Source organism: Rhyacophila brunnea, unplaced genomic scaffold, assembly GCF_057557595.1.
Source record: "Rhyacophila brunnea isolate RB1 unplaced genomic scaffold, BYU_Rbru_1.0 scaffold_24, whole genome shotgun sequence".
Taxonomy (NCBI): Eukaryota; Metazoa; Arthropoda; class Insecta; order Trichoptera; family Rhyacophilidae; genus Rhyacophila; species Rhyacophila brunnea.
In genome coordinates, this window is record NW_028232904.1 from 28,802,582 (window position 1) to 28,829,806 (window position 27,225).

General features: G+C 35.1%; 1 protein-coding gene across 2 annotated transcripts in view; it reads right to left on the bottom strand.

The window, feature by feature from the left end:
* Positions 1-959: 959 nt before the first annotated feature.
* Positions 960-27,225, bottom strand: part of Jhbp16 (Juvenile hormone binding protein 16) — a 119,806-nt gene continuing 93,540 nt past the window's right edge. Inside the window, exons 3-6 of one of the 2 annotated variants that reach the window (XM_085951268.1) lie at positions 15,560-15,652; positions 5,934-6,081; positions 4,898-5,193; positions 960-2,509 (exon numbers count right to left, since the gene is read on the bottom strand). In XM_085951268.1, coding sequence (XP_085807394.1) covers positions 2,358-2,509; positions 4,898-5,193; positions 5,934-6,081; positions 15,560-15,652 — 689 coding nt within the window. In that variant the 3' untranslated portion in view covers positions 960-2,357. The remainder of the gene's footprint in view (positions 2,510-4,897; positions 5,194-5,933; positions 6,082-15,559; positions 15,653-27,225) is intronic. The other variant, XM_085951269.1, reaches the window with a different exon arrangement.

Here is a 27,225-nt window from a genome sequence, read left to right on the forward strand (position 1 = left end):
ACGATGACAAAACTATGACAACTGCATTTTATAAATGCAATAACTATAAATACATATTAATATTTAATTATAATACTCTTATGTTTCCGTTATAAGTCATTATACGTGATTCCACAGGCACCACAAGATATTTTTTTAACATGGTAACACTAGCGTCAAGTGTTATTTTATCATCTGGCATCTTGTATTTCTGCGGGCTGGCGTATAAAAGTAAAATAATATTCTGCAAGTACATGCCAAACGAATTAACACTATCAATATCCATATTGAGATACATTGTTAAATGAATTTGAGTGTATGGACTGTTTTATAGACATGCGAATTTATTGTGACAGCAGCTGTCAGTGGTAAATGGTAATACAGAAGGAGGCGTGTTCATAACAAAAGTAGTCTATGGTTAAGGATTCCTTAACTCTATACTCAGGATTGTCTATAGTTAAGTCATGCTTTTCGGCGACTTATCCTTAGGATCGAAATCTTAGATTGTGCATACCGTAATTTGGGTAATAGATGTCTCTATGACATCGAAACTTTTGATGTAATCTCCAGCAGTAAAATTTTCGTTACTTTTGCAGAAGCCCCTGTCATGCCATCTAGCGTCGAAAATTACAACTGTTATTGTAATTAGTTTACACAACATTCGCATTTTATTCCTCCTAAAATGAATACAATAATTTCATATTAATTAATGGGTTTAAATCTCTGCTAAATAAATAACCAAATACACTGGAACAAGTTGCCTTTATTTTTGTAAAAAGATATGGCAGATAACAATACTGTCTTATTTTCTATGTATACTATAACAACTACATAAAATCAACGATATGTTGTGTATTTTATATAATATAATATACATTATAATATTGTGGATACTATGTTTTGCCCGCTATTATGCATCTACAGATGAAGCTACAAAATAATAAGTAACCGTGTTTTAAACCGGTGATTTCTGTTTTGTTCGTTGCGGCGTTGAGCGGTTGGCCGACCGACTTGAATAAATAAAAAATAATAACTTGTAAAGTAGAGGTGGATATATCAAAAAATGAACCATAATGCACATATACATTAATAAGAAAAGCACGAGATGAATTAACATCTCCGAATTGCTAAGTTCTACATAATATAAACATATGAGGTCCCATTGAAAGATGTCTCTTCTGAAATGTAGGGATGTTAGACTTATCTCCTTTTTCCTTTCACAAAAATGTCGCTCTCGCCGTGGCATCCATGACGAAATGGACATCGCATTCGGATATTGGTAGTGTGAAACGAACCTAAAACGTTTTTATGTCGGCTCTGAAGCTTTTAGATACTTAGGTATTTATTAATTGATTAATATACTTAACTTGGAAATAGACAACATTAAGAGTTGCTAATATAGGCTCGACAAAATAAATATAGGTGTGTCTTGACCGTATATCAGTGGCGAAGGGTGGAGGTACGCTGTTAAGATCCGCCATAAAAAGTGCATATTAAACTTTGTCAGTCATACATATTTGTTTTCATTGAAATAAGACTACAATTTAGCGATGGTGTTAGTTAGTTTTTAAAATTCAACTAAACCCTATGAATACCAGGACATAATAGATAATAGTAAAAAAATACTCGTCTATCTATAAAATATCTAAAATAAAATTATGCAATTAAATCATATATAACTTTGGATATTTTATAGATAGAATAATATTTTTTTATAGTTTGGTTTTGGCAGGGCTTAATGAATTTAAAAAAAATGAACTATCAATATGTGTAACAAGTATGTATTCTTAATCCAACGAAAAATAACAAGTACCTATACTTAAATGAAAAAGTGTGCACAATTTTGCCTTGTCGCCCAAAATATACCAAAAACTATTTTGGTTTGGTTTAGGCAGGGTATAATGATTTTTTAAAAACTAACCAACACCATCTGTAAATAATTGTAGTCTTTGTTCAATAAATACAAATACGTATGAATAACAAAGTTTAACGTGCACTGTTTATGGCGAATTTTAACAGCTTACCTCCACTCTTCGCTACCCGCCATATATTAAATGGTTTCATTCTGGGCCACTGCATTTTTTCCGTAGATTTACTACCTGTTATATGACGTATTATTATTAATTGATACTGTAGGCGATGCAATCTAAGTTGTCGATATTATCGTCTTAAAGATAGGCGCATATCACAGTATTAAAGTGCATGATTATTGTATTATCTAACTAAATGCTCATAGTAGGTTTACAGTCCCCATCTAATATATAAGTAAAATGCTAATTAGGAGGACAATAACTGACTTTTAATTCCAATTTCAATTTAAATTGATGTATAAATGCATAATGAAGACCAAAGTAAATAGGCAAGACAATATGTTAATTTTATTTAGGGAAAATATTGTCAAACGGAAAATTCTTGAATGATTCGCTCCAGATCTTGGTGAAGGCCGTGCTGACCAGGTCGTTGATGAGGGGACGAATGACCACGAAGCCCGGTCTCCAAGATGCGTTGATTATCATGTCGAGTATCCTCTCTGAAACACATAGTAGATTTTACTTAATAAAATTAAACCAAGCACAATTTTATTATTCATCATTTCTCCCAGTTTTACACGACGTAATGTATTTTTTTTTAAATAATTTAAATTAAACTGATTTTTATTCAATGAATAATGGTTAAATTAGCAATCAAAAATAAAAGAGAAATTCTGACGCCGCATAGGAATTAAGACAGGTGAGTATTAATATTGTCATCATAATAATTCGAATGTGTCGGCACAGAATATAAGCCGAGCTGTTGTAGACCCCCGTTTTACACGGGACACCTTTGGCAATTTTCTAGTGTGTATATGCATGAGATATTTTCAAATTATGTATTTTCGATATCAGTATTGTAATAGACCCGCCATTTTATACCTTTGTCTTAGTTTTCTTATTCACTATTCTTATCAAGTACCTATGTACGTCACGGCCCCCACATCCTAAAGCGGGCCCCCAGGCTAGGACCTTTGCCCCCCCTACCTATCGCTATAGATAAAGGCAGCGTGCAAATCAAATGGTGTAGGTACGCGGTAAAATTAATGTGTATATTTAGTGTTTTATGGTATATTAATGCATACATTCATTTGATCTGTCCATAGACGGAAGCATGCACGATGAAATTGCTCGAATTACAAAGCTGGGATGGAGTGCTTTTGGACGTCTGAATAGTATCTTCAAAAGTGACCTACTATTGTGTCTTAAGCGTAGGGTGTTCGACCAATGTGTGCTACCCGTGCTCACGTATGGCTGCGAGACGTGGACCCTCAACACGAGAGATGTCCAAAGGCTAAGAGTCGCACAGCGAGTGATGGAGAGGTGTATGTTGGGCAACACGCGAAAGGAACGTAAGAGAAACGAATGGGTTAGGAAGCAGACAGGAGTACGCGATGTAATAGACGTTGCCAAACAGCTGAAATGGAGATGGGCGGGTCACATTGCTCGCCGAAAGGACGGCCGCTGGACAAATGCCGTCATCCAGTGGTACCCAAGGGGCACAAAACGGCCACAGGGTCGCCCTAAAAGCCGCTGGATTGACGAACTGGTAAAGTTCGGCGGAAATACGTGGCAGCAAACGACACAGGATCGAGAGAGTTGGAAGAAGCTTGGGGAGGCCTTCATCCAGCAGTGGATTGACCCCGACTGATGATGATGATAATGATGACATCCATTTGAATTATGGAGTTTTTTTACACCCTCCACCACCCGCCGTGTCTGTACAGCCGTGGATGTCGAGCATCGATACACAATTAAAATTGTATCGTACAACCACAACCATATAATTTTAAATAATAACAGTAATAAAGGAAAATACCGCTGGCGACTTTTTTACTATTAGAGAGAATTTGTGATGTGTCACTTATCTATATCACTTATCTGGTCGACTCGACACGCCGGGCCCTTCGTGAGCCTGGACCCTCAGGATAGAGCCCTGTCAGCCCCCCCCCTTTGTGGGGGCCATGATGTACGTTCTTATCTTACGTTCGCGGACACGATGTCTACAAACATCGTATTCTGTGAAATGCGATAGGACAGAACATCCATTGCCGTCCTATACTGGGTTAAATATAAATTTTACGTAAAACATTTCACCGTGGTACAGTTCGCCGTGAGTTTTCTTATCGGAAAGAGATGACCATATACTATACGGTTTCCAATTTTATTAGATTCAATATGAACATTAATTCAATTTTCATAGCTGATTTTGGCAAAACTCAAGAATGAAATCCTAACCTAACCTAACAAATAATCCAGTATATCAAATATTCAAAATTTATTTGCTTCTGGCTTCCAGTAAAGTCAGCGCTCGAAATGGAAAAGTTTACAAACCGGAGCGCTCGACAAATTTTCTGAAGATATTTACATAGTAGTTATGAAATCGTATGTGTATTTTATAAAAATAAGTGTGTCATATTTTTTATTCTATGGCCTATCTAGCTCAGACGGTCAACATATTTTTTCCACGAGACGGAGCGATAATTTTACAAATTTCACGAGCCGGAACGGCGCTCCGGTGCGTTCCGATCCATTTCGTGCTCTGAGTAAAGTGTAAACCGACAAGAACCGTGTTTTATTCAGATATGATTTTTATGGCAGTACTATACGACCCAAAGAGGTTGGACGGTCTTTAAAATACGGCCATATATTTCCGATACAACATTTCATTGTGTAGTGTGATACGGCGAACTGCATACGTACAAGTTTCCGGACACGCCTGTACTGTGGAACGGAATATTGTGATACGACGTTTATAGAAATCGTATTTTGGATTAAAACAATAATAATAAGTTTCCTGTCTACTTGTGTCACAGTGCGAATATAATATTTCCATTGGAGTGTTTTATCAAGATTTAAACGTTGTATTGTAGAAATAAAATATTTACCCAAGATATTGCCGTTTCCGTTTAATATATTCGAGACGTGTATCTGCATATTTCCGATCCTGTCAATTTCCACCTTCACTTCGACCGGCTGGCCATCGTAGTTATTCTTCCCGTTGACCATCACCGGCTTTCTGGTGATGGTGGTGGTCTGAGAGTAATCGTAAAGGGTCATGTTCCATACTCCACTCCTCTGCATACTGGTGCCTAGGGCGTAGGCTGACAGATCGTAGTCTCCGTTCAGCGACTTCTCTGGGAAGTACTGGGTGTATATGATGCGGTCGTTTTCCCAATCGGTTCTGTCAAATAAATAACGTATCAATGCTACAATATACCTATTTATTATAATCATTAACCTGTAAAATAAGTGGTAATACTTCGATGCAAAAAATTAAAAACTACCCTCGATAGCTGCCGATAGCGGCCTATAGCAGTCTTGTGTATATAATAGATGCGTAGGTAGTGTTTTCTGTTACTCACCATCGTATCCGGAAATTTGTACGTAAACAGTTCACCGGAGGACACTTATTCGTGCACCGCAGTACGTGAAACATAAGTTCGTGTAACATTTAATCAACTGACGAGTTCTTCGTTGAACATTTCACCGTGAAGTATATTTGTACGTATGCTACAATATGTGGCGAATTTTATGAGATGTCTTTACTAGGTTAGGTTAGGGTTAATCTAATTGGAACAGTACTATTTTCAAACTATCACCGCATTTTGTAAGATACGTACAAATGTATTCCACGGTGAAAATGTTCAACGAAGAACTCGTCATTTGATAAAATGTTATACGAACTCATGTCTCACGTACTGTGGCGCACGAATAAGTGTCCCATGATGAACTGCATACGTACAGCTTACATGTAACCACTCACCATACAGTGCTATAGGGTTCGGTGTAACACTGTAATATTTTAATATAACATGTTCATTGTTCATTCTAGCCAGGGCGAATGTGAGTCGATACGACTGCTAAAAATACGGCATCCAAATTCGACTTATAGCATTAGATATTTTTTTTTATAAAACTCACTTAAATTTGGTGACTTTGGAAACTGACCATCCTCTCTCGAAGACGTTCGTGAGTCTGAGGTAATAGTTGGCGTTGAATCCTCCTCGCTTTTGCTCCACCAGAGTCGCGAAATGTGGGTCGAATGACGCGACCCCCAGATCTGGAATACCTGAAAAGAAAACGAATAGCTGGTTGTTAATTTGTGAATTTAGACTATTATTATCATCTACATACTGATCTCTCCGCTCCCAGCCACTCCTTGAATAGGGTAGGACCAGTGACGTCCCTAGACAAAATGCCGCCCCTAAGCAGCGCCAATATGCCGCCCCATTTTTATACAGTATTTTTTACCATCATTTCATGACTCCAATATCTAAGAAATGTGTTGTATGGATACATTAGTGACAAAATATATACCGCTAAATTTAATTTAAATGCCATCTGTACTTCAGTAGATAATATTGCGAGTCCATGGTTTCAGATACATTTAAAAATACATCTGACAACTTTCAAAACTCGCGAGTGATTGGCAAAAATATTTGGATAAATTTATTAGGTTATTATGTACCTACCTATAATTAAAATATAATTCGCAAATCTGCACGTGTCATTGCTGGTCATCAAGGACGTGACGTCCAAGAACAACTGAAGTAAACTAGACATCGTAAACTCGACAAAAAAAAAATCATTCCTGTTAAACCTTTCATGTTTAGGTACCTATTTCTATATATATATATATCTAATGATTCTCCTTGATTTGCCGCCCTTCGAGCAACTGCCGCCCCCAAGCGAAGTTCAATCTGCATACCCCCACGGGACGTCACTGGGTAGGACCAACGGGCGGTATCTCTTTATCGTAATAGATTTTTGGGTTTCCAGCGTGTGTACTCTTCCTCCTTTCCTCGACGTTTCGGACTCGTTGCAGAGGCCATTATCAAGAGATGATATGTGGTCTGATGTCTGATGACGGAAACACGAGATCGAAAGAATATTCCCAACATCGACAAAGGTCCGGAATAAGACCAGTAAAGAACTCGCAGCCTTTGGACTCGGCAGGTGTGTACCAGTTAAGCTCCGTATCACGTATTACAGAACAGATTAATAAATATTATAATTCAGATAGGCTATATATACCCCAATACACTACATTTTGAAGCATGGTTTTGATTGTGTGTGTCCTACGCATGGCCCCCACATCCTGAAGCGGGCACTTATCCCCAGGGTTAAACATAGACGCTCTACAGAAACGTTTCCCAAATGGTATTCCAGGTAAAATTAAGGATATTCAGTGTATCTTTAACGATTTTTTGTATTTTTCAATAAATTCATTTGTGTTATGAAGTTTTCAAATATCGACATATAATATTCAAAATTTACATCACACAATCACATACCTATTTTAAAATGGTAATATTCTTAAAGTAAAATAGCGGCGCAGACGACTTTTTTACCATTCGAGCAAATTTGTGATGTGTGTTTATCTCACTTATAATGTAGAAGCGCAACGCGGGCCCCCCCAGAACCCGGGCCCCCAGGCTAGAGCCCTGTCAGCCCCCCCCCCCTTGTGGGAGCCATGGTCCTACGACAATGTAGCACACATTTTATACGTGCAACAGTGTGTGTTGAAACCTTCAATATACTAATATGGAATGAGCGTCAGTGCATAAACCGAGAGCAGTTGTCATAACGAAGGACAAGCTTAGAATAGCGTATTCTTGACACGTGTGTAAGTTTATTCCATATTCTTCCACACTCGAGATCGGTTTCCTGTTACTCCACATACGTTAGGTATTTCAGTTCCCATTAATTCCGTGTTCCCTGGCACGTATCCATCACCGATGGACATCTTTTCAACATCACGTCAGTGCTGCCAACCAAATGACACTATTTTGAAGGATTCAAAAAGAGAAATATCTGTATACTACAGTTTTTTTTTTCAAAATACAATATTTTATTATGTATTTATATTAAACTCAGCATTATAACACTATGATAACTCTGCTTCCCGTGGAAAATTGGAAACTGTTTGACGTACAAGACGTGTAGACAATTGACGCGGTGCGATAAAGTTTTTACGTATTGATTTGTTATATAAGTTAGAGTTAATTGTATTCGTTGTCAGTGTATATTTGCCTTTTGTTGAGTCTACATAGTGCCTGAAGATGCCGAAAGGTGAAACCCGGGTCGCAAAAGACGACTGAAATGGAATAGTACAAAACTTAAATCCATTAGAATATTTAAATTCGAATTCCATCAAATACTTTCGGTCGATAGTATTAATATATCGTTATAGGCATGGCCCCCACATCCTGAAGCAGGCCCCTAGGCTACAGTAGCGTTTTCCAAATGGTGTACGCGGTAAAATTAATGTGCAGAATTAGTGTTTTATTGTATATTTTTATACATCCATTCGAATTATTGAGATGTCGAGTATTGATGCACAATTAAAAATTGTATCGTACAACCACATAACCTTAAATAATAATATTATTGATGGAAATTAGCGCCGCAGGCGACTTTTTTTTACTATTAAAGCAAATTTGTGATGTGTGTTTATCTCACTTATCTGGTCGACTCGCCTTGCCGGGCCCCTATTGAGCCCGGGCCCCAGACTAGAGCCCTGTCACCCCCCCTTGTGGGGGCCATGGTTATAGGTCTGTTTATTCATGTCCTGTTTAGTCCGGGGTACCTTATTTATCAAACATAAAAATTTAATAAACCTAAATCTATTAAACTCGACGCTGGTTGAGAATCACTAGCTTAATCCAAATAAAAATTTGAGCCATGTTTTTTTCTGAGCTATTTTAGGAACGTGCATACATTATTATATCGAACAAAACTATTACTTCATTTCAATAATTATTAATTTGCCTTTCAATTTTACTATCAGTGTTAATTCACTTTCGTTGGGAAACTGGTCTTTTACCAGTGGCTTACTTATCTATCAATAAAAAGGGTATAGCTGGTGTGATTTTAATTTTAAAAAGAACAATTATTAGCAACCACAGTGAAGTAGAGTATAAGTTTTATAACGGTGCACTTTTTTCTGCACTTTTTACTACACTGATACGCCTCTTTGCTTGATTACCTCGAATAAAATTAGATCAAATGATATTCAATTGTATTAATATATCTAGTATTAAATAAATAGATAATATATGTAGAACAAATATTTTTAGAATATATTACATCATTTACATGGAGTGCAAAGTTATGAAGCATAATAATATACTCTACTTAGCAAAATGGGGGTTCAAACTCCGTGCATTCAAATTAAAGTGTTGTTTTTCTTGACTCGTCAGCAGAATGCAGACCTATTCTAATTCACATAATGAATTTATACATCATTTTTTTCATCAATAGTCTTATTAAAATAATATGCTGTATACATTCTATCATCTATACAAATAATACATTATTAAGGGTAGATTATTTTTCAAAGAACTCTGTTCCAAAATATTTCAAATGTTAGTTGGAAAATTTCTGCATTCAGCTGACGTAATGTGTGTGCTGTAAATGTTCAATATCCAGATAATAGAACACTGAATTATTTTGACTTAACGGTTTTTGAAAATAGACACTGAAAATAGTATGTACCTATTATATTTTTATGATAGATTTGGATATATATGAATACTGTTTTCTTTTCTGAAGCTCACAGCCACAGTTACCTGGTAATATATTGCGTCAAATAACGCTGGATACGAAGACTTGGCTGCGAAACTAGGATGCCTCCACCTAGGGTATGCACACATAATTGGTCTTTCCAAATGTTCAACGGCGATTGGAGATAACCGGTTTGACTCCTGATCACTACATCACTCAATCTTTGAGTGGCCAAGGTGGATTCGCTGCCAAATTCTTTGAGCTTGGACTTGTTCCGACCAACATGCCCATATATAGCGGAGTGCTATAGGATGAAAACCATATCCTCTGTGAATGTGCTCCGAAAGCGAAGGGATTCTCAAAAAATCGGTCCAACCAGCTGTGGGTCAATATTATTGCATTTAAAAAATTGCAGCATCTTATTTCGGACGTGAAGATCTCTTCACATAGTTTTATATGTCCGTTTTAGCTGTGTTGTTTGTCGTATATATTTATTACATAATTAGGGGTTTGGGTCGAAATCCCGAAGGCCGGAATCCCGAAGGCCGAAATCCCGAATGCTGAAATCCCGAATGGCCGAAATCCCGAATGGCCGAAATCCCGAAAGCCTAAATCCCGAAAGCCGAAATCCAATGAAAAACAGAAATAATTGCGTAATCTCAACACTTATCTTGTGGAAAATGTGTTTTTGTCTCTTGTAAAATTTGCGCAATTCAAGATAAGTGTTAATATTGCGCAATTTTTGGCAGGAGAAACAAAAACCCATTTATTCTACAAAAAAAAGGTTTTTTGTCTCTCTTGTGAAAAAAATGTGCAATTCAAGATTGCGCAATTTTTCGCGGGAGAGGCAAAAAAACCATTTTTTGTAGAACAAATGGGTTTTTGTCTCTCTTACAAAATTGCGCAATTCTTGCTGTTTCTATTTTTTTATTTTTCGGGATTTCGGCCTTCGGGATTCCTGCCATTCGGGATTTCGGCCATCCGGGATTTCAGCATTCGGGATTTGGGCATTCGAGATTTTGGCTTTCGGGATTTCGGCTTTCGGGATTTAGGCTTTCGGGATTTCGGCCATTCGGGATTTCGGCATTCGGGATTTCGGCCTTCGGGATTCCGGCCTTCGGGATTTCGTCCGGCACCCCATAATTAGAATCATTTGTTTTTATTAGTTCGCTATGTTCCTCTCTCCAGTGGGCACTTTTATTGTAAAGTCTCTGTAAACTCAGCCAAAGTACAAAACGTAGGGCGTCGTGATACTCTCGATTATGTCCGAGTGTGGTGCGGGGCTATTGGTTTGGAGGGGTCTGTGTTTGTATTGGTCATAAATTCCTCCATATCTTAAATTCCCTCTAATATAATTAACTTAGAGTCTAAAATCTAAATGCTGTAAGACAACAGGCAGAATAAACGTAAATAATTACAAGCTAAAAAGAACTTTTTATATATAACGTTTTTTTTGTTGAATTATTATGCTCAATATGCTCAAACTTGTACTTGATATGAAGTAAATAAAAACAAACAATTAATATAGAATACTGAAATGTCATTTTGACATTTCATTCTGATTTCCATAGTAACGGACGTATATATTAATAATTTAATTGCTAGGACCACCCCCTTAGCAACCAATAATAGTTTTTTTTACTTTTTTACGAATTTTTATGAAATAACTTTCCATACAAAACAGAATTAACTGAAAATGAATTCAATTCTGCTTAAAGATGGCTAAAAGTATTAAAAGGATGCATTGGCATCGTGTTCTGATTAAAAGTTTCAAATGTCTAGCTAGTCGGGAAGCTAGTTAAAAATCGATTGCAAGATTTATACTGGACAAACAACCACCGGACAAACAAGAATACGAGCTAATAAAAACGTTGTAAAAACATGTATTTAATAGTATTTAACTCAATATTATGTGCATTTATGTTTTGTCTGGATACGTTTAAAATTAATATAATATTTTTTTAATACATACTCAGGAACCCTTTTATTTACAAAAAAATATGACGCCTCTGGTTATTGATCTTACATCACCAAAACTGTGTCAAGTGGTCACCGTATAAGAAGATAGAGTAATATGAAGGTAATAAATACAATAATGTAGGTAAGCTTCGATACCTGTCCATAATATAGCAATGCAGGTAAAGGAGAAAGTTGAATTAATATTATATTGACCGTGCCCCACTATAATAGAATCTTTGCATCATCAGCTGCCATTAACATACAAAACATTGTCTATTTGGGTTTTTAAGAAGGTATGTACTTAATAAAGTACTTAAGAAATATGTAATGATGCACGTATGCTTATACTTTCACGTCTGTTCTTTCATAATATTACTAAGATGTGCCTTCAACAGTTTTTTTTTTTATATTATATTAATTTCATTTTTGAATTATATTTTTGTCTTCTTCAAAGTCCATATGCGTTCCTCAGTTGAAGCATATAGACACCACGCGTTGCCTTCGAGATTCCCTGTCGCCATTTTTTTTTGATGCCTCTAGCTCAGGGGTCGACAGTTTGTCAAGTGAGAAGAGCCAAATTGTCAAGGAAACAGGATAACAAAGTTACAAGGAGCCGCATATATATAATATACATAATATGTATACGGATTTTTAGGGGGGAAAAGTTCAAGATTTTGTATTAAAAAAAAAATTAGAACTTGGACCATGCATCGCTTTTGATAGCTTCACTATAATCTGGCAAATTACTTCTTCTTCCACGGCGCTACATCCCGGGGTGGGATTTGGTCTCCTCCATAACCGCTCTCCACTCGCTCCGGTCTCTCGCCATACTTCTCCAGTTACCGGGTCTTCCTATATGAAGCCAGTCCACTTCTACGGCGTCAGCCTATCTTCTTCTTGGATGGCCTCTAGGTCTCTTCCGTTGGGGTAGCCACTTCGTCATGATCCTTGGCGCTCTAACTTCAGGCATTCTCTCCACATGTCCCGCCCATCGTACTCGTAGTCTTTGGGAGTATCTTATGATTGTTTGCTGTTCAATCAGCAATGGCAAATAACTACTTATATTTAATTAAATACATGATTTTAAATTTTCATCCATTCTGCTTCCGGGTTTATTTTTTATTTGGTTCATAGATGAGAATGTTTGTTCGCATACCTATATATGTGGAGCCAAAGATTGTGAGAATACCAAAAGCTAGATTTGTACGCGTCTCATGTTTCAGGCAAACTATTCCATGTATCAAATATTATTATTTTTATTTTAGGCAGATGTTTTATAGCTGTCCACTTGTGCTGAGAAATCAAAACTCACAAGTTATACCTAAGACTGCTTGAGATGAGGTAAAATTTGAGTTTATGTCTGAAGAGCCGCAAACGTATATGCAAAGAGCCGCTTCTGCCGACCGCTGCTCTAGCTAGATGACTTTGGCACGCAAACCACTCTTCTTGATGTTAAATCAAAGGAAATTAGCCCCGGCTGAGAAAAATGCCCTATACAAATTGTAGATGGCATTAGCTAGTTTTTAAATTAAATTAAATCCTGTCTAAAGCAAACCATAATAGATATTAGATAAAATAATATTTTTTATCGATTTTGGTTTAGCTTAGACAGGGTTTAATCGAGTTTAAAAACCATCTGCAATAATTTGTATCCTTAGTTCAATGAAATAAATAAGTATGACTGACAAAGTTAACTGTGCTGTGTATCCCACGATGGCCGAGCAGCTTAAGTGTCGGCCTATTGTAGGCCGACCAACGATGTTATAATAACGTCGTTGGTCTCAGGTTCGAATCCTGGGTCTGAAAAGTACACATATTGTTATTCAATTTATGTTTGAGTCAGAGTATGGACCTAATAGGTTGAGCACATGGCTAACATCCATTTCTCGTAAAAACTACACTCTGTCGCCACTGTTCGCCACTGGTACAAAATATTATATTATAAGACAAAAATATACCTATAAATTTATTTCCATAAAGCAGTTGTTTGTCTCTCCTTAACTTCTTTTATTGTGTTAACTGTCAATTCATGGTGGAAATGCATTTTATTATTGATTTAATTTAATAAAACGCATTTTTTTAGTACTTATTCCACTTTTAATAAATATATCAGTGGGTCTATTCTGTACTTATCGAACACTAAATTGATAAATAGTATCAAACTTAGGGTAGGTTTGTATCAAAATATTAGCACTTATTGTAACAATTACACGAAGCTGGTTTTTATTGTTGCAATAAGTGCGATATTTTAACAGCACCTATCTTGCTGCTGTTAAAATATCGCACTTATTGCAACAATAAAAACCAGCTTCGTGTAATTGTTACAATAAGTGCTAATATTTTCATACAAACCTACCCTAAGTTTGATAATATTTATCACTTTAGCGGTCGATAAGCATAGAATAGACCCACTGGACCGGCTTCGTCCGCCTCAGAGGGACATTTTTAACTTTGTCTCTCCTGTAAAGTTTTAATTTTGTGACATTGGAGGTTTTCACATCTTGAAACAATTTACGTTTATTCATATTAATTATCGCATGCCCCCACAATAACGCGACTTGAGCACACTCGTATCAGGAAATTTGTACGTACACAGTTCACCGCAGGACACTTATTCGTGCGCCGCAGTACGTGAAACATGAGTTCGTGTAACATTTAATCAAATGACGAGTTCTTCGTTGAACATTTCACCGTGGAGTATATTTGTATGTATGCTACAACATGTGGAGAATTTTATGAGATGTCTTTACTAGGTTAGGGTTAATCTAATCGGAACAGCACTATTTGAAAACTATCACCGCATTTTGTAAGATACGTACAAATGTATTCCACGGTGAAATGTTCAACGAAGCACTCGTCATTTGATAAAATGTTATACGAACTCATGTTTCACGTACTGCGGTGCACGAATAAGTGTCCCACAATGAACCGCATACGTACAACTTACATGTAACCGAGCACACTATACTAAAATGTAGGAGCCAGTTGGTGCGATATATGTGCGCGGGGGTTAGAAAGGACATGCATACTTAATAACGCAACCACAGACGACGTTAATAGGCGCACAGGCTTTTTGCGGGTTTCATTGTTGAGGGACGAGACAGCTGTGATTGGGGATGACCAGGAGGTGTAGATGGAGAGTCGTCAGGAGGAGAGATTTGGTGGAGGTTGCTCCGATGGATGCAGGAGCGAGTTTTATTGGCAGCTTTAACAGTTGGTAAAAGAGTATGTTACAAGAGCGTTATGTTACAATACTTATGATACTGTTCCGAGGTCCGAGCTCGGTGGAATAGAATCTGTGCGGGGCGACTGACACGAAGCTTACTGATCGGACGGAGATTATGTTTGATACTAATAGGAATTTAAGCTGACTAACTTATAAACTATGACCTGCTAATTATATGCATACATATTCGGTAAATTGCAAGTCATTGTTGGTGAAGTTTGCAATTGAGAAATCTGCTGACCTCTGCATTATTGCGCTTTGAACGTTTTGATCCCATCGAATAATGTCACGAGTACCGTACAGTGACGTCCCGTGGGGGTAGGCAGATTGAGCGTCGCTTGGGGGTGGCAGTTATTCGAAGGGCGGCAAATCGAGTAGAATCATTTGGGATATATATAAATAGCTACCTAAACTTAGTAATAACGAACATATCTTTCCATTAAAAAATCAGCACACTGGTTTTGTCGGGTTCGCGATATCTAGTTTACTTCCGTTGCTCTTAGACGACTCCTTAATGACCAGAAACGACACGTGCAGATTTTTTGTGTGATATTTCGTTAGTAATGTATCCATACAACACATTTCTTAGATATTGGACTCATGAAAGGATGATAAAAATAATGTATAAAAAAATGAGGCGGCATTTTGGCGCTGCCTAAGGGTGGCATTTTATCTAGAGACGTCACTGAGTACCTATGCTGACTGTACATGATACGATTGTGCGATAGTTTAAATGACTTGCGAATTCTTACACTGTCGAAATAATGCTGACAAGGCCCGAAGTCTTTGACCGCTACAGGCTTACAGAGTAAAAAGGAGAAATCTTGATGGAGTGGAGAATTCCAATTACACTTACCGTCTTTGAAGAATGGTCTGATTTCATTGAGCGCATTTTTCATACAGGTGTCAAACTTCTTGTCCCGTTTCTGGCATTTTGAAAGTATTCGCCCTGAAAACAAAAAGTAAATGCTGATTACTACATTCAAAGTTTGGGGATGATGAAGGTGGAGGTGATAAAATCGTTGTTGCTTGTAGGTTTCAGGGAGAGTTTATTAATCGATACAATAATACAGTAATACTTTAATAAAGATGATGGCGTGATATTATACGAATCCGGAAATTTATACGTAAACAGTTCACCGCAGGACACTTATTCGTGCGCCGCAGTACGTGAAACATGAGTTCGTGTAACATTTAATCAAATGAGGAGTTCTTCGTTGAACATTTCACCGTGGAATACATTTGTACGTGTGCTACAACATGTGGATATGTCTTTACTAGGTTAGGTTAGGTTAGGGTTAATCTAATTGGAACAGTACTATTTGCAAACTATCGCCACACTGCGTAGAATAGAAGTAATGCGCGGATGGGACGTAAACCCGGGAGATGTAGGTTCGATTCCCTGCCGAGTTGGCTTACTTTTTTCAAAAAGATTTTTTCTTTTGGATATAATATATTTTCTCAGAAAGTGTTTTTCAAAATTATGTATATTCAATAATTAGAATGGTACATTCTTAAAACGTGTGAATTATTCGTTGAATAAAAGAAATAGTTAATTATAAATTATTTGCAAGTTCAAGTAAGTTACATCATAAAAAATATTGGAGAAATCCACGACATCGGTTAGTAATTGAAGTAATAAATATCTACTTTGATTTAATGAACAAAAATCGATTGCCAAAGTAGCTTGATTTAGAAGAGCGCTGATGAGTGGGTATTAAAAGTGGCCAATAATTAAAGTTTGTCGCAATTAGTATGTCACTGCGTAGCATAGAGGTAATGCGCGGATGGGACATAAACACGGGAGATGCAGGGCTCGATCCCTACCGGGGTGGCTTACTTTTTTCAAAAAGATTTTTTGTATTGGTTATAATATATTTTCTCAGAAAGTGTTTTTCAAAATTATGTATGTTCAATTCCGATTATGTTCTATATTCTATAGGTATTTTCAATGTGGTTATGATTATTTTTAGATTTCCGAAGGGAAATACTGTTATTGTATATTGTCATCGACCAGCCAGATCGACGCGTTGCGCATGCCTGCAATACTTCAACTTGAACTCAATAAAATTGTTTATCGCAATGTTTTTAGAGGCGGGCTGGTACTCGATTTTTTTCACAATAATAGTAAATTATTACCTAACATAAAATCAATAAACACCTAACCACAAAATGTATATAACGAAACTCATTCATTATTATAATATTATTCGAGGTTTTAATGTCAAACAACACTATCTATAAAACTGCAACTTTACAGGAGAGCCAAAAAACGTTTTTTTTTAGTTTCTTGTAACTCAACAAATGAGATGTTTATTTAAAACCTAATGTTCATATTTTATTGTTGTTTAATTTAATAAAACGAATTTTTTTCTAGTACTTATTCCACTATTAATCAATAAATTAGGACCGGTTTCGTCCGCCTCAGAGGGACATTTTCAACTGTTGAACATTTTCAGTTGAAAATGTCCCTGTGAGGCGGACGAAACCGGTCCTAATTTATTAATTAAAAGTGGAATAAGTACTACAAAAAAATGCGTTTTATTAAAATAAACAACAATACAATGCAGTTCCACCATGAATTGACAGTTAACAAAATAAAAGAAATTCATATTTTATAATTTATTATGCATTGTACATTTATCTTGCTTATGGTGACGTTAACATTTATAGGTATGGTTTAAAAAAAATATGAAAACAACGGTAACTTAATGTAGTTAACGTTAAACTTTACTGGCGATTTTAGAAGAAACTATAAAATAACATAAAGTTGTTTGACTATCATGTAGCCGAGAATGTAAAATTACGTTATCTAAAGATAAACTTTTTTGTAGATAACGTTGTTTGACTTTCAGCACCCGTATTGTACTCGTATTATCCTGTTTTACAAAATAACTAGTTTACATCATGTTTTTGACACGTGTTGCTTATTTATTATCAATGTATTATGTATTCTTTAAATGTTTCTTTCACGAATTCATTCACCGTTAAGCTGTCCGCCGACATAACCACTATATGTTGAGTTTTTCTTCCTATATGCCACCTGTAGACGTAATATACCACCGGCTGGCTTATACCTACCCTTCATACGGTGTAAAATATTTCCCAATATTAATTTGGAGAGTTTTGTGCATACTTGAACATAATGGATGTTTAATACTACTTAAATCATTCGTGGCGTTTGGGAAGGACAATGACGTCCCAAGACAAAAGTCCGCACCTAGGCAGTGCCAAAATGCCGCCACATTTTTTTTATCCAGTAGGTACTTTATATCATCCTTTCATGACTCCAATATCTAAGAAATTAATGTGTTGTATGGATACATTATATACTAACAATATAATATATAACACTAAATCTAATTTAAATGCCATCTCTGCTTCAATAGACAATATTACGAGTCTACGGTTTCAGATAGGTTCATTTAAAAATACACCCGAAGACTTCCAAAACTTCCGAGTGACTGGCAAACATATTTGGATACATTTTAAATTAGGTATGCACGTGTCATTGCTGTTCATCAAGAACGTGACGTCCAATGACAACGGAAGTAAACTAGACATCGCGAACCCGACAAAAAATCTTGTTAAAACTTTTATTGTAGATACCTACCTAATTAATACATTTTGTTTCTAACCAGTGAGCTGGATTTTTTAATGGAAAGATATTTCCGTTATTACTAAGTTTAGTTAGCTATTTCTATATGTATCTAGCATGGCCCCCACAAGGGGGGGCTGAGAGGGCTCTAGCCTGGGGGCCCGGGCTCAGGAAGGGCACGGCGTGACGAGCCGACAATACCGAGATAAACACAGATTACAAATTTGCTTTAATGGTAAAAAAGTCGCCTGCGGCACTATTTTCCTTTGATGATATTAATAATTAAGACTATTTGGTTGTACGATGCAATTTTTTACTGTGTGCCGATACTCAACAACTCCATAATTCAAATGGATGTAAATACATATTAAAAATATAAAAAAATGCTAAAAATACACAATTAAATTTGGATAACGCTACTGCAGCGCGTCACATTGACTTTACCCTTAGCGATAGGTAGGGGGGCCCGCTTCAGGATGTGGGGGCCATAGTACCTAGTGATTCTCCTCGATCTACCGCCCTTTGGGTAACTGCCGCTCCCAAGCGACGCTCAATCTGCCTACCCCTACGGGACATCACTGGGAAAGGACACTAATAGTGTATGGGTTAAATCCATAGTAATTTCCTTATTATTTATAACTAGCTGAAGTACCCGGCTTCGCAAAGGGTCGCTTCGTGGTTATATTTATCTTAGATATTTAAAAAAATAATAAGAGGTAATTATTTTTTTAATATTAAAATATCTGTGTTATACAATATGGCAATATGAAAATAATTCTAATATAAGTAAAGGTCAAACAAAAGACCAATAAATTAAAATCGAATCCAAAATATGCAAACGTTATTAATATTATTAATATATAGTAAAAATAATCAAAATTGCATTGATCAAACAAACAATAAACGTGTTGGCACAATCACTAACGAAAGTTTCATCGCAATCGGATGAATGGTATAGGGACCATACAAATAAAAGAAGATAGAATGATGAAGAAGAAGAAGGTGGTTGTACTAATTCAGAAACCTTTGCAGGTGTTGGCACAACCACTAACGAAAGTTTCATCGCAATCGGATGAATGGTATAGGGACCATACAAATAAAAGAAGATAGAATGATAAAGAATAAGAAGAAGAAGAAGAAGATGGTTATACTTATTCAGAAACCTTTGCGGGTGTTACCACAACAACTGACGAAGGTTTCATCGCAATCGGATGAATGGTATAGGAACCATACGAATAATGTATAAAGAATAATGTATAAAGTATAGGAACCATAAGATAAAATAAAGAAGAAGAAGAAAATGGTTGTACTAATTCAGAAACCTTCGCAGGTGTTGGAACAACCACTAACGAAAGTTTCATCGCAATCGGATGAATGGTATAGGGACCATACAAATAAAAGAAGATAGAATGATGAAGAAGAAGAAGATAGTTGTACTTATTCAGAAACCTTTGCGGGTGTTACCACAACAACTGAAGAAGGTTTCATCGCACTGGGATGAATGGTACAGGAACAATACGAATAAAAGAAGATATAATGAAGAAGAAGTAGAAGAAGATATTGTATAATGTTTGAGGCTTTCACGGTTGTTTTTTATAGTAGTATATTCTTGGGTTTTCACCATGTCTCCTTCTTCCTTCTTTACTCGACGTTTCGGGCTCGTTGCAGAGGCCATTATCAAGAGATATGATATCTCTTGATAATGGCCTCTGCAACGAGCCCAAAACGTCGAGTAAAGAAGGAAGAAGGAGACACGGTGAAAACCCAAGAATATACTACGATAGAAGAAGATGGTTTTTCTAATTTAGAAATCTTTGCGGGTGTGTGTACAATAACTGACAAAAGTTTCGCCGCAATCGGATGAATGATATAGGAACCATACGAATAAAAGAAAATAGAATGATGAAGAAGAAGAAGATAGTTGTACTTATTCAGAAACCTTTGCGGGTGTTACCACAACAACTGAAGAAGGTTTCATCGCACTGGGATGAATGGTACAGGAACAATACGAATAAAAGAAGATATAATGAAGAAGAAGTAGAAGAAGATATTGTATAATGTTTGAGGCTTTCACGGTTGTTTTTTATAGTAGTATATTCTTGGGTTTTCACCATGTCTCCTTCTTCCTTCTTTACTCGACGTTTCGGGCTCGTTGCAGAGGCCATTATCAAGAGATATGATATCTCTTGATAATGGCCTCTGCAACGAGCCCGAAACGTCGAGTAAAGAAGGAAGAAGGAGACACGGTGAAAACCCAAGAATATACTACGATAGAAGAAGATGGTTTTTCTAATTTAGAAATCTTTGCGGGTGTGTGTACAATAACTGACAAAAGTTTCGCCGCAATCGGATGAATGATATAGGAACCATACGAATAAAAGAAAATAGAATGATGAAGAAGAAGAAGAAGAAGATGATGATTTTTCTAATTCAGAAACCTTTGCGGGTGTGCATACAACCACTTACCAAAATTTCATCGCAATCGGATGAATGGTATAGGGACGCATACGGGACAGACAGAAAGACAGACAGACAAACAGGAATACACACAGACAGACATTCATTTTTATATATAAGATATAGCGTATATTCTTCACGGAAGTGCAAGCAATAAGTTAACAAAGTTTTATCGCAATCGGATGAACGGTATGGCAGTGCATTCAATACGAACAAACAAACAAACAAACAATCAAACAAACAAATATTAATTTTTATATATTAGATATATTATTATGAGTAGAACTATTATATAAAGTTTTTTCGCAATTTCATTTTGACTTTAATATAATCATTAAACAGTCACGTCTCTTTGACTTTTAATTGTAAAAAAAAATACCACAGCACAAGAAATAATATTAGTACAATTAAAGTATAAAATTTAATATTGTATTCAATATTGTAATTGTTAGTTATTTAGATTTGATTGTTTTTTGAAGGTTGAAAAAAATGAGGTTTCTGATATAATCACACTGAGCTTGGATATAAATTTTTCATCATTAATGTCGAATATCTATATAATTATTTCCTTAAAGAAATAATACATTTTGTATTTAATAACAAAATATGAAGAATCGTCGTAAAATCAAAGATTTTTCAGATGTAAAATGCGTTTATTATTTTTGATTATCCGGATATATCATTATCTGGAAAATTTTTCATCCGGAATATTTCGGATAATTATCGAGGCTCTACCATTGCCGACTCAAGTAATAAGGCGATACATTCACAACGACTGGTCCTATCTTTTTCGCCCCTTCCGTTGTTGTCTATGGATGACCCGTCATTGTCTGTCATTATTCTATTATATAGAGTGCTCGTACTGACGCGCCTGTCGTGTTCACACAGGGAATGGTTTGATTTGGATAGATGAGTAGTTACATGATAAATAATACACTAGCTATAACTATACATCTTCTACAAATGCTACATATTTTTTGGAAATCGATATTACTACCGGTTTTTGTGTGAAGGACTAGTCTGACTTTGACAGCTGATGAATAACAGGAATGTATATTATTTATAAATAACACTGATAGTTAATATATTTAATTTGAGATTTTTTTTAATTCAATTTGAAACGGAAAAGGCTAAATCGATATGTCAAGCAATCTGGGATCTGATTTTGACAGCTGAAAAGTGGACCAATCGTTGCTTGTGCAAAAAGTTATGCTCAGGCTTTATTAATCTAACGATGGCGGTGGGTTCTACTGTACCGTGACGTTCGTATTAATACTAATATACAGTGACGTCCCGTGGGGGTAGGCAGATTGAGCGTCGCTTGATGGCGGCAGTTACTCGAAGGGCGGCAAATCGAGGCGAATCATTTAGTATAATATATAGAAATAGGTACCTAAACTTAGTAATAACGGAAATATCTTTCTACCAGCTCACTGGTTGGAAACAAATTAACATAAAAGGTTTAGCAGGACTGTAATTTTAATGTCGGTTTCGTAATGTCTAGTTTACTTTCGTTTACCTTGGACGTCACGTCCTTGATGACTAGCAATGACACGTGCAGATTTGTGAATTATATTTTAATTATAGGTATGTGCTATCATTTCCCTTCATTTTGGTAAGTGAATAGCAAACTGTCACTTTTATTTTGTTGTCTGGTTTTTCGTCTGGATTCGGGATGTGGAGGTGAACAGATAACACACCGGAATTGTTTTGGAAACGGCAAGGTATATTTAAGTTAATATATTCTAAATGGTTACATTTTTATGCAAATTCGTTTCGATTTAATTTTGACGGATAGGGAGGTTAACACTGCTTACAGCGTTGCTGTCAAAAACGCTTCTACCGCTAAAACCAACGGTCACTTGAGAGCCGCCGTACAAAATGCGGCGTTGCCATTCGTATTTTTTTTTAACGCTATTCAGACAATGTTGCCGGCAGATATTTAACATTATTTAATTATTTTCGCAATCAGCCGTTACTATTTGTTGGATTTGATACCGATTCGGGCCTCTCCAGATACACAAAGACATCCCCAAATGGGGACAATACGGGGGTGTCACAGTACATACTTATCTAATTAATTCATCCAAATATTTTTGCTAGTCAGAGTTTTGAAAGTTGTCAGGTGTATTTTTAAATGTATCTGAAACCGTGGACTCGCAATATTGTAAATTAGATTTAGTGGTAAGTATATATTTTTTTAGTAATGTATCCATTCAAAAAATTCCTTGGATGTTGGAGTCATGAAAGGATGATAAATAATATTACTTTCGAGCCATGACTGTTATATTATAATAATACTATTGATTCCTAATAAATAAGTTAATATTTAAATAGCCCCTAATACTTATCACCAATGTTCCCTGTGAGGTGTGCGAGGTGTGCGCATGTACACCTACCAAAATGTGTCCGCACACATGTTTTAATCCCCCGCACAGTCCTCACACAAAAATATTGTAAAAGAAAGTTTCCCTTGCCAGATTTTAGTTTTCCTCGAATGCACGAAACCATCACATGCACAATTCTTCGACTCATTTTTCGGAAGGTGAAGGTCAAGTGCGACTAACGCGAGCACGCAAGTGAAATTTTACGTCGAGTGGGATCACTATATCCGTCCCGTTCTATTGCATGCCAAAGTATACGAAATGAAGATATGTATTTTAGTTTTAATCAATTTAATAAATACCTTAAAAATATACCTACATACATAAGTTTTAATAAAAAATTGTATGTGTGTGTTTGTGGGGGGGGGGGGGGTGTAAATTTCCCGCACCGGGACACTACGCCACTGCTCAGATGCGTTGATGATCCGCACACACAATAGAAAATTTAGAGGGAACGTTGTTTATAACTACGTCGCTGTAGGATTGGTTTGTCGAAAAGACCAAATTTAATGCCAAATGTTCAGGAGACGAAAAATAAATTTGATTATCCTATATTTAAATACATGAAGGTATTTAAATTGATGTTTTTACAGCATATGCATGCTGTTTTTGTTACAAAGCAATTTAAAGAAAAGGATGGTTTTGGTCCATTTAGATACAAAAAAATCATTCTGCATTCAAAGGTCAATTTCGACAAAAACGGATATTCGACAAACCAATCCTATAGCGACGACTATCTATTTGAAATACAATTAATTAAGATTTGTTTAAATTATTGAATAATTTTCAGATTACAATTTAACCAAAAACGCCAATTTATTAATATTATTATGTATACACAACAAATTTTCTGCTGGTTGCATAACATGAATCTAATATTACTTATTCAAAAGGAAGCAATTGTATTTACCAAAACAAAATACTTTTACACGTGCATGATAAGTATTAATAATTCAAGTGGTCAACACCTTCGCGGTTTTTTTTTGTAATAGGAAAATATTCAAGCAGGTACGTCGTGTTTAGATGTTTTGAAATACGTTTTTATTTCTTTCAAGGTTATATCTGATAGTTTTTTAAGCAAGTGCTCATTGTAGTTAATCAAACAATATCAAATATAATTGACATTTATGAACCTTTGCACAAGGCCTACTATAAGCCTTTGTAGAGTAGAAAAAGCTGGCCATCTCAATGAAAAAACTGTTAATAATTATTTAACTGAGAGCAATAGTGATATTTTAAAAAAAATTATTTATTAAGGAAACAAACAGTTAGATGTTGTTAATTGAGTTAGCATTTACTTGGTAGAATTCCGTTTTAAAAGAAATAAAAATATAATTAATATTAAATTCTACATGTTTTTTAGAAGGTTTGTCGATAGCTATTTCGGTTGTAACACCAATATCAAGACTATTCAGATAGGCCGTTTGCCTTTGCTTAAATACCATACGCATAGATAGAGACATAATTCATTTTCTTATTCGTTCAAACAATATTATGACTTTGTATACTTATTATTAATTGTAATATTATTAATACTTTGAAAACCCTAAGTGGGGTTTTAATGGATATCAAAATTTACATTTATTAATAATTATTAATAAATTATATACATTTTGTATAAAGTTTATTATATTATTATTATATAAAGTTAGATGTTGATTACAAAAATATGTTTAAATAATTACAAGATAAAAAGAACTTTTTATATACCACGTTTTAAAATTTTCTGTTGAATCATATAAACTTGACAATTCTATGTACTAATAAAAGCTTTTTATTGTACTTGATAGAAATACTGAATAAATATAGAATACTGAAATGTCATTTTGACATTTCATATTGATTTCCATAGTAACGCACGTATATATTAATAATTTAGTTGCTAGGACCCCTTTAGCAATCAACAATAATAAATTTCCATACAAAACAGAATTAACTGAAAATGAATTCAATTCTGCTTAAAGATGGCTAAAAGTATTAAAAAATGCATTGTAATCGTGTTCTGATATATTCTAAAAGTTTCAAATGTCTAACTAGTCGGGAAGTTAGTGAAAAATCTTCAATCGTCCAATACAAATCTTGGACAAACAAGAAAAAAATTGTACTGGACAAACAAGAATACGAGCTAGTAAAAAAGTGGTAAAATAGAATAGTGAAAAGTTATTGCAACCAGCAAAGTTTCCATATACAAATTGGAATATAGTTAAGCCTAACAAGATAGAAAGTAAGACAGTAAAAAGAACATACATATTATTAAGAAATCACATAAGAAAAAAGAGGAAAAGTATTGAATAATTATAGACAAAAAAGTTACATTTTTAAAAATATATAAGTAAGTTTGTATACTTATATTATATGTGTGTTAAGAATTATTGAAATTTATACGTAATATGAGTGATCTAAGATAGAACAGAAAAAGAGAATAATAAGAAAGGAAAAAAACATACATTTAAAATTCGATTAATGTCTATTATACAAAATTTTGGATTAAAAGGATTTCGTTTAAACGAAACAGGTGAAATAGTGAAAGGATCAACGATGGATAAATTATACATATTGTAATTTAAACAAGAGCGCCGAATAAAAGAGTTTTGTGCATAATTCACTACGACTGACATGGTACAAAGCTTGGTTTCGCGTAAATCTTGATGGACAATGGAAACCCACCCTTTCGAGTAGGTTTGGCGATTCAACAAAATCATTGATATAAAGCGAAATGAGTCGATTCTGATATAAGTATGCCAATCGAATGCTGAAAGCTTTACCGACATATTGAGATTTAAAAAAAATGTTGGCATACATAAATGAGGTTACATGACAAATCAGTTACATGAAAAATTTAATAAATGCAACAGTGGCATTTATTAAAATTGTCATGTAACTTCAAAACAACATTGGGGTAACTGAGATAACTCACTATTAATAAAATTATACAAAAAATCCTACAATTATCATCTATTATAAACCGCAAAAAAACAATATAAACATATAGTTGAGTATTTCATTTGTATGACAGAAACATTAAAGTGCAATTATCTCGAAACTAGTATTTTTTACTCATCCCACTGCTGCTTTCAGGTAGCGATATCATTAATGAATTAGCATTTGTGTAATATTTAATAATTTCAATAATAGGAACTAATATAGTGTAATAAACTATTATTTTAATCATCAAAAATTCACAATATTTTAGAATGTAACTATAATATTATTGGACATGCATAATTTTACAACACACACTAGAGACACTAGAGAGAGAACAAAAATACAATGACCGACGGGACTTGATCCACTATATTCGCGCCAATGGGCTTTAACAATTAAGCCACCGGCGTCCTATCTATTTTCGACGAAATTTAATAGTATCTTGAAGTTCTTATCAATTTTCTTTAATTTTTGATCATCGGTTTTTGTGTTTTTAAATTAAGATATCAATTACACTATCCGACTTCAGGGTCAAAGTCCCATCGTGCGTCGTATTTTATTACAACGTTTTTCTTAGCTCGTATTCTTATTTTTCCGGTGGTTCTTTGTCCTGTACAAATCTTGCAATCGATTCTTAACTAACTTTCCGACTATTTGAAACTTTTAGAATATATCAGAACACGATGCCAATACATTTTTTAATACTTTTAGCCATCTTTAAGTAGAATTGAATTCATTTTCAGTTAATTCTGTTTTGTATGAAAAGTTATTTCGACACCATTATTGGTTGGTAGGGGTCTGGGGTCCTAGCAACTAAATTATTAATATATACTTGCGTTACTATGGAAATCAATATGACATGTCAAAATGACATTTCAGTATTATTTCTATCAAGTACAATTTTTTTTGATCGTTTAAGCTAATCAAGTCAAGTTTATATGATTCAACAGAAAATTTAAAAACGTTGTATATAAAAAGTTCTTTTTATCTTGTAAATATTTGTTTTCAAATTATGTAAGTATTATAAAAACTATATTCTTTATTCAACGAATAAGACACAAGGTTTGAGAATGTGAATATACATAATTTAAAAACATCTCATGCATATACACACTCGAAAAATCATTTTGTAGAAAAAAATACGGCACCCGACGGGAC